Raw genomic sequence first — 14,084 nt, forward strand, 5'->3', positions numbered from 1 at the left:
TCGTCTTAAAAACAACGCTGTGATATAGTCGCGTTATACAGCCACACAGGGTGATACACTAAGCATGATCACTCGCATTATTTCGTTCAATTTATTTTTTATTCAAATACTGATATTCGGATTTTTTAAATATACTTAAACACCGTATTTCCAAATTCTTGAGACTTTTGTACTAGGTACTTAAAAAGTGCCCTATGATACACATACTTCTGTAACCTAAAATATAAGAAGACCCTCTTTTCACCATAAATTATTCAGTGCATATTATATTATTTAATGTTGACATAGGTAGGTTACATAATTCAAAATTTTAACAAGTAGGTACCTAGCCAGTAGGTACTTTCCAACTTTTTCAGTTATTTAATTGTTTATAGCTTATAATATTAAGTAATAAGGATAATAGCCTTTATAAATGGTTTTGCAAAAATATAAAATACTTGTTATATTGAATCTAGTAGGTATTTACACATTTATACTTGGATCATTTTTACAAATTATAAATGTTGTTATTACGTCTTATATTTGCAAATCTTTTTGCGTTCTCTTCTTACTAATGTAAATTTTAGATTCTGAGCGGTACGATGAGTGTATTGATTTTACAATGATGTGAGTATTTTTATTTGTATCTGCAGTGTACAATAATAAGTAGTCGAAATAATGCTTCGATTTTCAACTTCAGTATCTTGTTCAATGGTACATTGGGGAGGTCAACATTTAAAATTACCAGTAGTTTTCAAAAGCACCGGGAAAACCAAATAAAAAATTAAGGAAAATAGGGAATAACCTAACCTAACCTAACCTAACCCGAAATCGAAAAAAATATTTTTGGTTTCAAGCCCTGGTCGGAACCAACGCTGTAGTCAGCTCGGCTACTCCGTCCTCCCAAAAAAATATTGTTAAATTAAAATACTAATAATAATTTAATAAAATAAAATCTATACACAATATTTAATATTCTAAAATAAGTATTACATAAGTTATATACTTTACATCCCGATTAAAATATTAAAAAATATTTTAAAAACCCTATGAATATTATCATTTAAATAAAATTGTATTAAAAATAATACACAGATAATACAATCTTTCAAAAGAATAAGATTTTTTAAAGACTAGTTAACATTAACACACAATAATGATTTTGGCTAATTCAATAATATAAAAATCAATTGTAACTAAATATTTGATAAAAAAAATTGTTTTTAAATATAAAAATAAATATTATTTAATAATAATTAAATCAGTCCAACTAAAAAGTGTTTCGATGATTTAAAAGCATGCAAAATATGACACTAATTTAAACATAAATTACACAGTGAAAGTAATAAAAATGATAAAATAACTAAAATAAGTTAACAAAATCAATGTGTTAAAAAAAATTATTTCCGAGATAATTAAATTTTTAGACTAATAGACATAATATATATTTATTTTTTTTTATCGAATAAAAACAAATAAATAAATATTTGTGTTAGTTAAAATAGTTGACAATAATAAACTGTAAAATGAGATCATTATTTTAAATCACCCCATGAAGAACCCTTTCTCAATTTTACTGGCAAAGGTACGCATAAATTAACTGCAGTTTCCATTGTTTTAATAATTGTTGAACAAGCTTCATCAAGAATTGTATTTTCAACCTGAAAACGTTACAGAATAGTTCAATAACTTAATAGTTGAATACATTTATAAAACAAGAGAAGTATTATTAATACAATGTGAAATGTGAATATAATACTAACATCAAAAATTAGTTCATCGTGCAAATGCATAACTAAATGTACACGTGTATTGAGAACACCTTGGTTGATAATTTTATCAACTTTAATCATTGCCATTTTTGTAACGTCGGCAGCACTTCCTTGAATAATTGTATTAATTGCTTGACGTTCCACTTGAGCTAATAATAACGTATCATAACAATAATGATAAAATATATTTTATTATTTTGCAAATACAAGACTAAAAGAATAAAAACATACATTTGATCTTTGATACTTCACTGTTTATATCTGGGAAATGTCTGATTCGTCCACTCAATGTCTTCACCAACCCCATTGACCTGCACTGTAATACACATTCATTAAAATATTTGTTGACACCAGGAAATGTTCTTTTGAATTCTGATATTAGTTTATGAGCTTCATCTTGTGTAATATTCAAAGTTTCACTTAGAGTTACTGCACCCATGCCGTACAACATACCATAGCAAACTTGTTTGGTTTTTTGCCTAAGTTCATCACATACCTGAACACACAAAATAAGAATATATATATAACACGTAACATATAATGTAAGAAATACAAATATACATTTACACAAACCTCAATCTCTGGTATATTATGCCATTTAGAAGATAAATTTATAAAAACATCACCGGGAGATGTGAGAGCTGATAACAATATTGAGTCTTTAGATAAATGAGCGAGTACGCGTAGTTCAATTTGACAAAAATCTACGGATACCAAAGTTTGATCTATAACATTTAAATTCCAAAATTAATTTTGTTGTTTTAATATTTTTAATATGTGCAACATTAATTACGATTTGTATAGATTAATATATAAATTAATTAATGACAAATGGAAACAGCATTTTCACTAATTTTCACAACTTTTTTTTCAACACTGTATATTATCTAGTGGTAGTTTTGGGCCAAACATTTAATTTTCAACAAAACCAATAATAATGTGAAGAAATTTATTATATGAGTTAAAAAAAAAAATAAATAGATATAATAATATATCTTGCGATTAATTATGTACTGCAGTGGGGATCATAAGCATGCGCACAGGGGGGGCCGAAGGAGCCGTGGCCCACCCTGCGACACCTACCGAAATTTGTATACATAGTAATACATGATCTAAACATCACGATTTTTGATTTTTTAAATCATAAAACATTAAATAGGTAGGTGAAAAATAACATTAATAGTTGATACCCAATGATAATTTTATATAATAATAAATTAAATGTCTTTAAAAATAAAATTGATAACATATTACCATTACAGATTGCGGAATTGTATTTAAGACTGTGTTGACAATTAAAATATTTCTTATTTAATTTTTGAAAAATATGTATCTGTTTTTTATCATATGAATGATTTATGCCTTAAATAGTGGGTGATTATGAGTAGGTAAATTAAAGTATGTAACATTTTAATTGTTTCTTTCATTGGAGTTCAGGTTTCTTAATCTTTATTGACTTAGCATGTCTGTGCACGCCTATGGTGGGGATTAACCAATTTTTCTTAAGGCATGCCAAGAATTTTAAAGTTTCCTCTAAGACTTTAGTTTATAGAACTAAATTGATATTTGTAATGTACTAATGTATAATGTTAACTTAGTGTTCGTGCAATAAATATGGTAATATTTAATATTATTTCTATTACTAAACGATGTAGGTAACAAAGAGGATACGGCGATACATGTCCATGTCTGATTATCAACGTATTTAATTAACAATAAGCAATAGGAAATGAAGAAATATCCATTTATATTTTATTTTACACGTATTAAATTTTTGGATAAATGTATAAATTAATTATTTTTTAATTTTACAATTTTTATTTAATACTTTTGCGGTCGGTGGTTGAGCACTCCTGATGACCTGATATCATTAATTTTTATAAGATATTTTATAAAAAAAAACATAACTAACAAGATAGTTCATTAGACTAAAATTGGAATATAGATTATTGTATTGTATAATAATTGGTTACTGTTCACTATTAATAATATTGAAATAATTTATTGTATCCTTAATAAAAACATATCAAAATAAGTATAAACTAAATGAGTCAGGAACCTAATAAATAAATTATTAGAAAATCTCAAAAACAACATAATATAATCAATTTTCCAATTATACCAAATTTGTTATGCACACAACATAATTAGCAGCTACCATTAATACAAAGCATAGGTTGAGCAAAAAAGTTGATAATTTTAATCGTGCTACGCTTGTTGTGTGAGTTTCTATGTGAAAGTTACTTATTAACAATTTATAATAAAAATAATTAATATCCAATAATAATATCAATGAAACTGACCTGACTTTGGCACAAACGCTGATCTCAAACTTAGAATATCATTCTCAATGACATAGTCTTTAGGTATATTTTGTAAATTGGGTTCATGCATACTTATTCTACCTGTATTCGAATATGTATTGCTGTCACAATGAACACGATCATTCTGTATTGTTAAATACATATTGATATGCTACAAAATGAAAAATTAATAAGTAACTGCTTTCAAAATATTTAAGTTTACTATACTTACAGTGTTTCTAAGACAGCTTAATTTTCGCCAATTTTTGACCAATTCAACCAGTATATGTGAAGAACTATCAGTTAACTTCAATTTTTTTTTTACCTAGTCAATAAAATCTAAATATTGAAATCTATTGTTAAAGAAAATAACTTTTACACTTACTTTGGCCCATTCTAATGTGGATTGCATGTTAAACCTGGTTCCAGATTGTTCAAAACCTTGTTCAGAAATGTTGGCCATTAGCTTATTTACTGTATCATTTAACTCTACCAAATGTTCTTTGTTTAGACCAAAACCATACAGTTCCATTTTTGCCAAAATAATTTGTATAGGCATCTCTATATCTAATAGTTAATTAATAAATAATTATTATTGCAAAAATAAAAAATATTTTCTGATGTGAACTTCTTGATGTAAATAATTTTACCTTTGAATGTTTTGTAAATATATATTTGTTTAAGTTGCTGTCTTAAAGTTGACATTAATTTAAGAGTGATAAATGCATTAAAAACTGCATCATTAGTTTGTATTTTTCCTTGAAAGTTTAAATTCCATTGAACCTAACAGAATTTTTTGATTAATAGAATTCAATTATGAATATATTTATAGATAAACAGAACAATTTTAATTAATAAAAATAATAAATAGTATATGAATATATAGTGTATACAAATTACCAAGTTATTTAATGAATTTTTTGGTTGACCGTTTATTAGCCAATCAGCTACAAAAGGGTCTCTGAATTTGCAAACAGGTTTAATATTGCAACATTGAGAGATAATTTTGTAATTTAATTTAGCATCAGTTATGTTGACAGTTAAATTTTTATTGGACAACAGCTTTTTCAATAGACTTACACCAGATGGACCTATTATAAAAAAAAAATAAAGGCATTTTTATGGTTAAATAAGATTATTTAACAATAAAAAGAAACATACCAGTCTTATTGAAATCTACATAATGTACAACAGTTTGTTTGTACCACGTAATAGCAAATGCTTTTAATACTTGGTTATTAAATTTGAATAATTTTGTATTTTTATTATTTTCTAAACTTCGTCTTACAATTCTAGCACCAATTTTCTGTTCTATGTTAATTTCTGTACATACATTCAAAGCTAATGATATTTCTTTTCTGCGCTTAATATCTGGAAAGTAATCTCGGGCAAACAAATCAATATTTTCCACAAGTTTAGTTTTATATGCCCATGTATCAAATTTTGAAGCATCAGGTTTAATTGGAGACTCTCTAAAAAAATAAGAAATAGATAAATAGACGTATAAAGATTTAGAAAATTGAATAACTAGTCACTAGTCATAGATGTAACTTGTAGGGAGGGGGGGAGGTAAGTCCACTCATTTTATAGTATTAAACTTAATTTTTTAAAATACCTATTATGATTAATATTAACCCAAAAAAAGGAAAATATTTAATACAATTGTATTATATTTGTATGAGGACTATGTTATGCTATGATGGTTAACTTTTGATGATCATTTAAGATGAATCATTTGGCGTCAATAAAAAATGAACAATATAAACGTGAAATCATTAAAAATTATCATCTACATTGAACAATGAACAAAGTTGAGTAGTGATCAACTTTTGTTCATTTAGAGTGAATTGTGAAAATGTGGCATCGTAATATCTTATTTTGCTATCAAAAAATGTCTGAACTCCAGCCTCCCAACTAAAAGGCCTGGTTACACCCACGGATCTAGCACATAATCATACTTGTGAGGAGATGGTCCACTGGATGAAGTGTCTTGGGAACCTGCAATCATGTCTTCAGTGTCGGATATAGTTAAATCTTTACACGTCATGACAACAACATTACTTTTCTTTGGCGATATTATCGTATTTGACATTGAATTAAAAGAATCTTGAAATGCCAATTGCATTACACTTTCACTCATTTCTTTAGATATTATGTTCATAGTTGTATTCGTTTTGCCATTTCCATTCAGTAGTTGATCAAGTTGTGTGTCAATCCTTATTGAATCTGGAAACATTGTGCTTTCAAAAGAATTACTTATCTCAGGAGGTTTACAGAGACTTGTTGAGGGTTCATAAATTTTTTTATATTTTGGTTGAGGTTCTATAAAAATATCATTTAAACAACCATTTTCTGTTTGATAGTCTTCTTCTCTTTTTCGTTTTTTGGACCCAAAATCTCTTTGACTCATTTCCAAAATAATTTCTCCTCCGATATTACAATCCCATTTCTCTTCTAGTTCTTTAGGTGTTTTGATGTTAATTAACTCGGCTAAATATGAATCACTTATTGATTTGTTACTAAGATTACCTGAGTTATATTTTTGACTAACGTTTACAGTAATACTAAATTTAGTATGTTCAAAAGACCCTTCAAAAAGATCCAAACTTTCTCGCTTATAATCTTTATTAGTTACTTCTTCTATTTTAGCATTTTCACAATCAGATTCAGCAAATAATTCAACACTTTTTGATGAACTTGATAAATTTTGAACAGAAACATTTACCAAAGATTTCATTGATTTGTTGCTTTCTTGACTATTTTCAATGACAGTAACATCTCTTGACGTAGGACGTATCTTCACAGTCGTATCTAAATCTTCTTCTTCATTATTACCTTCGACCCAACTTGCTGATTTAAGACCAAGTTCTCTCTATAATATAAAAAAAACTAATTAATTAATAAATAATGTTAATATATATTATAAAACATATATTAAAAATTAATATTGTTTAACAATTTATTCAGTAAAAACCAAAGAGGATCGAGCCACACTCACATATCTTTTCTTTATCTTACAGGAGAGTAACAACAAATTTATATTCAGCCTTTCTTATATGGCTTCATTAGCTTTAACACTTTTATTTTAAAGCTTGTTATAATAATATTATTTATATAAAATATCGCAATTTCAAAATATTCATAACTCACTTAAAAAACTAAAATACAAAAAAAAACAGCTTCACCAAACCTAGTATTTTGTAATAATAGTAAATTCAGTATTCACTCTAATATTTAAACTAACAAACTAAATTAAAATGGCCGAATGTTAATTTTTTAGGTTACGCACTATAGTGTATACTGTATAATATGTATAATATAATATGTTGTACATCTGAACCAAGAACAATTAAACTTCAATGTATTAAATTATAATTATGTAATTCTACAATGTTGTCAATATCAATTGCACATACGTTTCTATCGATTCCACCTCACCTCAACTATTTGTTTGATGTCTTGCTAATAGATGGAGAGAGTATGTAACAATAACAACTGGATTTATTTTGTTTATTTATTTGAACTTTGGACATGACTATCTATACTCAAATACTTTTAAAAAGTACTTTTTTACAAGACTGACTACGCACTTTTAAGACTTATGTACACTGTACAGCATATTATACTGGTGAATTACTGAGACATCCTCTAAAGCCTAAATATTTCATTGAAGTTATATTTCTATTAATGGTTCAAATCATAAAACCAAAATGTACGTGTAAACATTTTATTTAGTACACTATACATTGAATCTTACTTTTAAAAGATGCCTTGCTTCATTTATGATAAATATAGCAGCTTCTTTTTCATTAAGAGCAAAACGTCCAGCCAACCAAATGTTCTTTCGTTTGTCCTCATCATTGGTATTATTATTATTTGTATTACTAAAAATGAATTTTAAGTTTTAAATGTAGTCATAAGCTATTTAATTATGCTTACCTTTGATATGGAATCGCCTTGGTAAGGGTACGCTGCACTAATCGCAAATCGGCTAATGCTAGTTCAGGAATGTTTTGTATTCCTGCATTATACAATGTTCGGGCAGTGATAGAGTTCAAACAGTCCAATCGTAATAACTCAACAAGTTGTCTCTGTACACCAAACTGTAGTCTTTCAGAAAACTGTGATATTAATAATTCTAAGGATGACCAACCAAGTCTTTTACAGAACTGTGTTACCATGCCTAAACAGAATAAAATAAAATAAAACCTACAAAATTAAAACATTATAATAAATCTTACCTGCAAAAGTAGAAGATGATTGCTGGAGACTTTGCAGAAGACCTTTAGATGTACCATACTTTGAAACTACAGTATTAATGGGAATTTCATTTATTAAATCGTGTAGTAAGAGTGTTGTATAAAATCTTCTATGAACAGCTAATTTATGTTTCTAAATACAAAAACAATCAGTTAATTATTTTTCAAAAATTTAAAAATTAAACTAGTATGCCAGTTTAAATTTTATGTTAACTATGCTCTATTCTCGTTAAGAAGGAACCTTGACTGCTGATTTTGTACGCAGGAGCGTGGATTATCTACACAGATAGTTCACTCAGTGGGGGAGGAGGGGAAATAAGTGTTGTATGACCACCAACCAAAATAAATTGGTTGCCGTCTAGGTTCCTTCTTAACGTGATTGGAGTATAGGTTAGTACAACATTTTTGTATGACACATACTGCAAACTTAGGGTAGGTTTCAAAAATGTCCTGTAGCGACTTACTAAACTGTTAACCGCTAACAGTTCTAATAAAAGTGGGTGTTACTTGAACGCCCAATTGTGCTAATGGTTCTGTAAATTATTGATTACCGGACCTGTTAACTACAGATCGGATTTTGGTTCGGTAATTTACAGATCAATAAAATATCATTGATGTTATCAATGTTATTGGTGGTTTAATTTATTTGGTAATTGCGGTTATCAATAATTTAATATTTCTTTATGCAACACTAGCTTAGTTTAACACAAATATTAACTTTATAGAATGAATAAATTACAGGGCCGGTAATAAATGTACAGACTGTTCTTTATGCAACCCGCCCTTAAAATATTTGAACAACTTTTTAGTTTTTGTCAACTACATCACAAATACATTTGATTGTTCACAATTTTCTCTAAAAATTAAATGAATAACATACATCTGAAGATGTACTAAAACTGGTTCCAGTCATAGCCTTAACAATGAATCCCTCTTCAATACCGATCATGTCTCCAACTTTGCGCATAGAATGTGGTAACTTTTCCCACACATGAAGAACTCTAAACCAATCCAAATGTCCAATTTGATCACTTACTGAATACGGTGTAATCTAAAGTACGATATATTGATTTTTATTTACAACTATATAAAAATGTATATAAATAATCCATCTTACCAAATAAAGTAAATGAAGTTCAGAGTCAAGGACAAAATTTTGCCTTGCTCTATCTAACTCTTTGATCAGTTTTAGACCAATTTCAGGTGTAACAGATGCTGCAAGACACGCTTGACCTAGATTGGTGGGAGATAATTTATTGTCATTTTCTCGTACAAATTGATGTTCGATTAATAATTTTAGACACTCATTAATTGGAGATTCATTCACTAAAAAAATATTCAACATCAAACTTCTAAGTAAAGACATTTAATTATTATGATGAATTCTTACAGTTTTCACCATTTGATATATAAAGTAATGTACACTTAATATACTCAAAAGCTTCTTCTGTAGTACAAACAACGCAACCGGCAACCACTTCCAACAGTGCTCGTTTTAAACAGCTAGAAAAATCTCCAACGCCTAAACAACTTTTAATTGGAGGAAGGTTTTGAGTAGCTATTTCTTCACCCATTCGCCGTTCATTCTCATTACATATTAAATAACTTTCTCCTAAAATAAAAATAAAAATAAAATATTTAAAACTACAAAAAAATTAACAAACCCGAAAATAACAAACCAGCAGTATCAACACCCATACGACCAGCGCGTCCAATCATCTGTCGATACTGTAAAATATCAATAGGAAATCCATGGCAATGTGGTGATCTTACTATCACTCTACGTGCAGGCAAATTTACACCAGAGGATAAAGTTGATGTGGCAATTAATACTCTAACTATATTTTGCTTGAATGCACCTTCGATTATGTCCCTTTCGTCCATTGTAAGACCTAAATGAAATTATGAATATATTAAAACTTACTATGCAAGTTCATCATTTTTCACTTACCTAAATATTAATAGTAAATAAAAAATTAATTATAGTACAATAACAGTCAAGTTTGAAGAAAATGTTATTTTGTTTTACTACGATTTCAAGTCCAAAAATGTAAAATACATTCACACTTCACAGACCAACCACTGTCTGAACATATTATTATTAACTTAAAAAAGCAGTAAATACAAATTTTGTAAAAACTGTTTAAGAGGAAGTCATGTGACCCCCATGTGTTGTCTCCATCTTACAAATGTACAACATAGAAAAAAATGTTTAGCGCGGGACATTTTTACTCCTAATGTATTTATAGTAGAATTACCAAAATTCCACAACACATAGGGGGACATTATCTGTGTTGTAGTGTTTTTATCAATTGGTTAACAAAAATACATGAGTGTTGTCCCGCACTAAACTGTTATTATTGCTATGATGTACATTTGTAAGACAGAGACAATACATGTGGGTGTGATGTCTTTTCAAGGAAAATATAATAAAATATCACCTGCATGATGAAAAGCAACACCAAATGATATGGTTTTACTTAAATCAGTTTCAAGACCAACGGGACACCTCCTAAGCTGCTCCAATACATCTCCTAGACTTTCTCCATTTAATTGATTCCGTAAATCAATTCCAACTTTTGATTTATTATCTCCACCTGTAATTAATACAAATTATAAGATAATATTTTATTTTTACCATCATTTTTCAAGTATTAAAAAAAAAAAATACCTAAATGTTTAATTTCAGACGCAATTTCAAGAGCTAAAGATTCACACCATTTTTTTGTAAAACAGAATATTAATATTGAATACCCTTGAAGAATTGTATCAATACACAAATATTTTACATCATCTGGATCATTCTAAAGAAAAAATCATAAATATTTGTATAAAATATAGTATGATTAAACTACAATTTTTAATTTATTGTTCATTACTTTAATCGCAACACTGGGTTCAATTGTATGACTTAAAGAAAGATTGTTGGCATTATACACATTTTTACCAATTTTTAAATATTCCTTTAAAGGAACTGGACGAAAATCTGTGTGATATAATGTAGCATCTAACCATTTTGCAAGAATGTCTAAATTTGGCAATGTAGCAGACATACCAACAATTTGAATCGATAAATTACTTCTACTGTAATCAAATATTTTAAAGAAAAAATATACATAGATAAATAAACAAACAAAATATGATTTTAATAAGTAACTTACATTTTAGACATGTACTTGATTTTTGTTAGCAATAATTCTAGTAGGTAGCCTCTATTTGAATCACCTAGCATATGTAGTTCATCTACAACTATACAACCGACATCTTGCAGTCCATCTTCCTCTATTAGGCTAAAATCAAAATCATTATCGTTGATTTTATAAACATTAATTTTTACTATAAAGCTTACCGATTTATTATGCCATTGGCTTTTTCAATAGTAGCAATAGCAACATTTACAGAACGTAAACCACCAGTCGGAGTATAACTGCCCATAAATCCAGCAACTCTTTTGTTTGTTCCTTCAAATAGTTCCTATATTAAATAATTAATCATTATTGACTATTAATTTAATACAAATGTTAAAATAATTCAATAAAAAAATTTTACTTGAAAATATAACATTTTTTCTCGTACAACTGATACAAATGGAAGGATTATTAAAACTTTTTTATCTCTTTCAAGTACTGTCTGCATTGTTAATAATTCGGCAACCATAGTTTTTCCTAAAACAATTGTTAATAAAATCTATTTTATAAAAGTTATAAACTACTACCAAAATATAATAAAATAAAAAGAATAGCCTTAAGCTTAGAAAAAAAGTGAAATATTAAATGAATAAAATTTTAACCAGCTGACGTAGGTGCCGAGTACACCAGATTTCTTCCGTCCAAAACCCCGTCACTAGTTAGACATTCCACTTGCCAAGGAAACATTGACACAATACCTCGTTTTTTATAGTTCTAAAATAAATAAAATATTATGTTATACTCTGCTTATGATCAGAGACAACGATTCAAATATGATTAAAAGGATGCCACTGGTGTGTGTGTTGTTTCCGTCTTAAAAATGTGGGTAAAATTAATATACACTATACAATATAGAAAATTGAAGTTCAAAAGAACCAATTTTGGGTTGTTAGTTTTAATATAAGAGTGATTTTACATGTTATGAAACATAGGTAAGAACATTATCTGTGTTAGTACATCTGGTTTTTATAGATATTTCAATTTTCAAGTTAGGTAGTTATGCAAGATATTCAATATAATAATGCTCATATAATGCTTAAAAGATAAAATATCATAAAAAAATCTTACGTAGAAACAATAATGTTCTTACTTTTAAATTCGAAAATAATTCACTAAAATGTTAAAGCTAATAACAAAAAATTGGTTCAACCGAACGTAATAATTTGTCTATGATGTACATTTCGACATTTCTAAAACATATGCTGGTGTGGCGTCCTCTTAAGTATAAAATATTTACTTCTACGATTTGGTCAGGCAAACCCCATGAATCAATATTGCACAAATCGTCAGTCATTATAAGTTGTGTGTTAAATTATATAAAATTGATTATGAAATACAGTAACGTGTAAATAAAATGAAACTGGTAAGGACTAATTAATCATAATTCGCTGTGAAAGAGACGGAGCCACAGGCATTATTAATTTTTATTGATATTTTTTAATTGTTTCAGACGACGACACTACGATAGTACTATTGTACTACCTACGACCTACGTAGTAAGTAACTAAGTAGTAAGTACATTGTACATTTAGTAAAATATGTAATTTATTTCTTATATACTAATGTTATTGTTTACTTTTGTTGACACACTTAATTATCAAATATGCCACAACGAATGATAAGGGAAATGTTAAAAAATCAAAATACAGATAAGACTGACATTTTGGCGGAATTTATAATTTTTGACACCATGAAATAATCGAAAATCAAAATTCGTTAGATTAGAATTCACGGTGAATTTGGTTAATTTGGTGATTTGGTAACCGTCACTTATACTGCAGTTACACCACAGCTCCACAAATTCCGACGATAGTGAAGTTATCCCCACCAACTCGTCCAATCGACTCCAAACCGGTGTCAATATTTTGCAAATTAATTGCAAATAATTGCAAATTGGGTTTTGACATATTCGCAAAATTGAAACAGACGCCGCAAAAAGAAATTTTCGTTTGGTGGAGCTAAATTCACTCAGTCCCACCAACTCTCCGATAGACTTAAAACTCGTGTCAATATCTTGCAAATTAATTGCAAATAATTTCAAATTGATTTTTAGAATTTGCAAATCAAAATTGTAATTTTGGGGAATTTTTTGCCAAATTTAGTCAGCCCCACCAACTCGTCCGATCGACTTCAAACTGGTGTCAATATTTTTCAAATTAATTGCAAATAATTGCAAATTTGGTTTTGGTATGAATAATATGTTTAAATTGATTTAGACCGGTTTGCAACACCACCCGTACTCCCGAAAATATGGTTTCCCGATGTACGTGCCAAGGTATCGCCTATATAATTGCGATACCCAATTTGCAATTAATTTGCAAAATATTGACACCGGTTTGGAGTCGATTGGACGAGTTGGTGGGGATAACTTCACTATCGTCAAATTCCGACGAGAATTGCGGAAAAAAAACACCCCACTAGGAAAGAAAATTCCCAGTAGCATTATACTGGGGATTAACTAACTTAATTGGAAATACACATAAGCGTGCGCAAACCTCTGAATCAGGTATGGCTTAATTCAATCTGATCACCCACCCCGGCATACAATAAAAAAATTATAAAAATTTTCACTACAAACTTTTA

General features: G+C 28.4%; 1 protein-coding gene across 2 annotated transcripts; it reads right to left on the minus strand.

Moving 5' to 3' along the window:
* Nucleotides 1-457: 457 nt before the first annotated feature.
* On the minus strand, nucleotides 458-13,076 carry LOC132943339 (DNA polymerase theta-like). Of its 2 annotated transcripts, XM_061012296.1 has the most exons (26): nucleotides 12,739-13,076; nucleotides 12,104-12,215; nucleotides 11,863-11,978; nucleotides 11,663-11,787; nucleotides 11,475-11,603; nucleotides 11,193-11,397; nucleotides 10,985-11,117; nucleotides 10,755-10,910; nucleotides 9,993-10,205; nucleotides 9,704-9,925; nucleotides 9,431-9,639; nucleotides 9,194-9,364; nucleotides 8,296-8,446; nucleotides 7,994-8,237; nucleotides 7,812-7,938; nucleotides 6,013-6,926; nucleotides 5,216-5,526; nucleotides 4,955-5,145; nucleotides 4,705-4,837; nucleotides 4,440-4,621; nucleotides 4,287-4,379; nucleotides 4,055-4,226; nucleotides 2,325-2,476; nucleotides 1,983-2,247; nucleotides 1,743-1,900; nucleotides 458-1,640 (listed from the first exon to the last, which is right to left on the minus strand). In XM_061012296.1, exons 1-26 carry the CDS (start codon nucleotides 12,793-12,795, stop codon nucleotides 1,515-1,517), a joined length of 5,067 nt encoding a protein of 1,688 aa, XP_060868279.1. In that variant the 5' UTR covers nucleotides 12,796-13,076; the 3' UTR covers nucleotides 458-1,514. The 2 variants fall into 2 exon arrangements, 1 of the variants encoding a protein (XP_060868279.1); XR_009664339.1 differs by lacking the exons at nucleotides 458-1,640; nucleotides 1,743-1,900; nucleotides 1,983-2,247; nucleotides 2,325-2,476 and having other exon boundaries at nucleotides 4,212-4,226; nucleotides 4,287-4,393.
* Between the last annotated feature and the right edge of the window lie 1,008 nt (nucleotides 13,077-14,084).

Source organism: Metopolophium dirhodum, chromosome 4, assembly GCF_019925205.1.
Source record: "Metopolophium dirhodum isolate CAU chromosome 4, ASM1992520v1, whole genome shotgun sequence".
NCBI lineage: Eukaryota > Metazoa > Arthropoda > Insecta > Hemiptera > Aphididae > Metopolophium > Metopolophium dirhodum.

Bases quoted from the DNA above. Each gene is read 5' to 3' on its own strand.
- LOC132943339 (XM_061012296.1), bottom strand. From the start codon at position 12,795: ATGACTGACGATTTGTGCAATATTGATTCATGGGGTTTGCCTGACCAA. The intron at 9,926-9,992 runs GTTTGTTATTTT...TTTTTATTTTAG, and splicing joins TATGGGTGTTGATACTGCTG to GAGAAAGTTATTTAATATGT. The intron at 6,927-7,811 runs GTAAGATTCAAT...TTTATATTATAG, and splicing joins AAGCAAGGCATCTTTTAAAA to AGAGAACTTGGTCTTAAATC.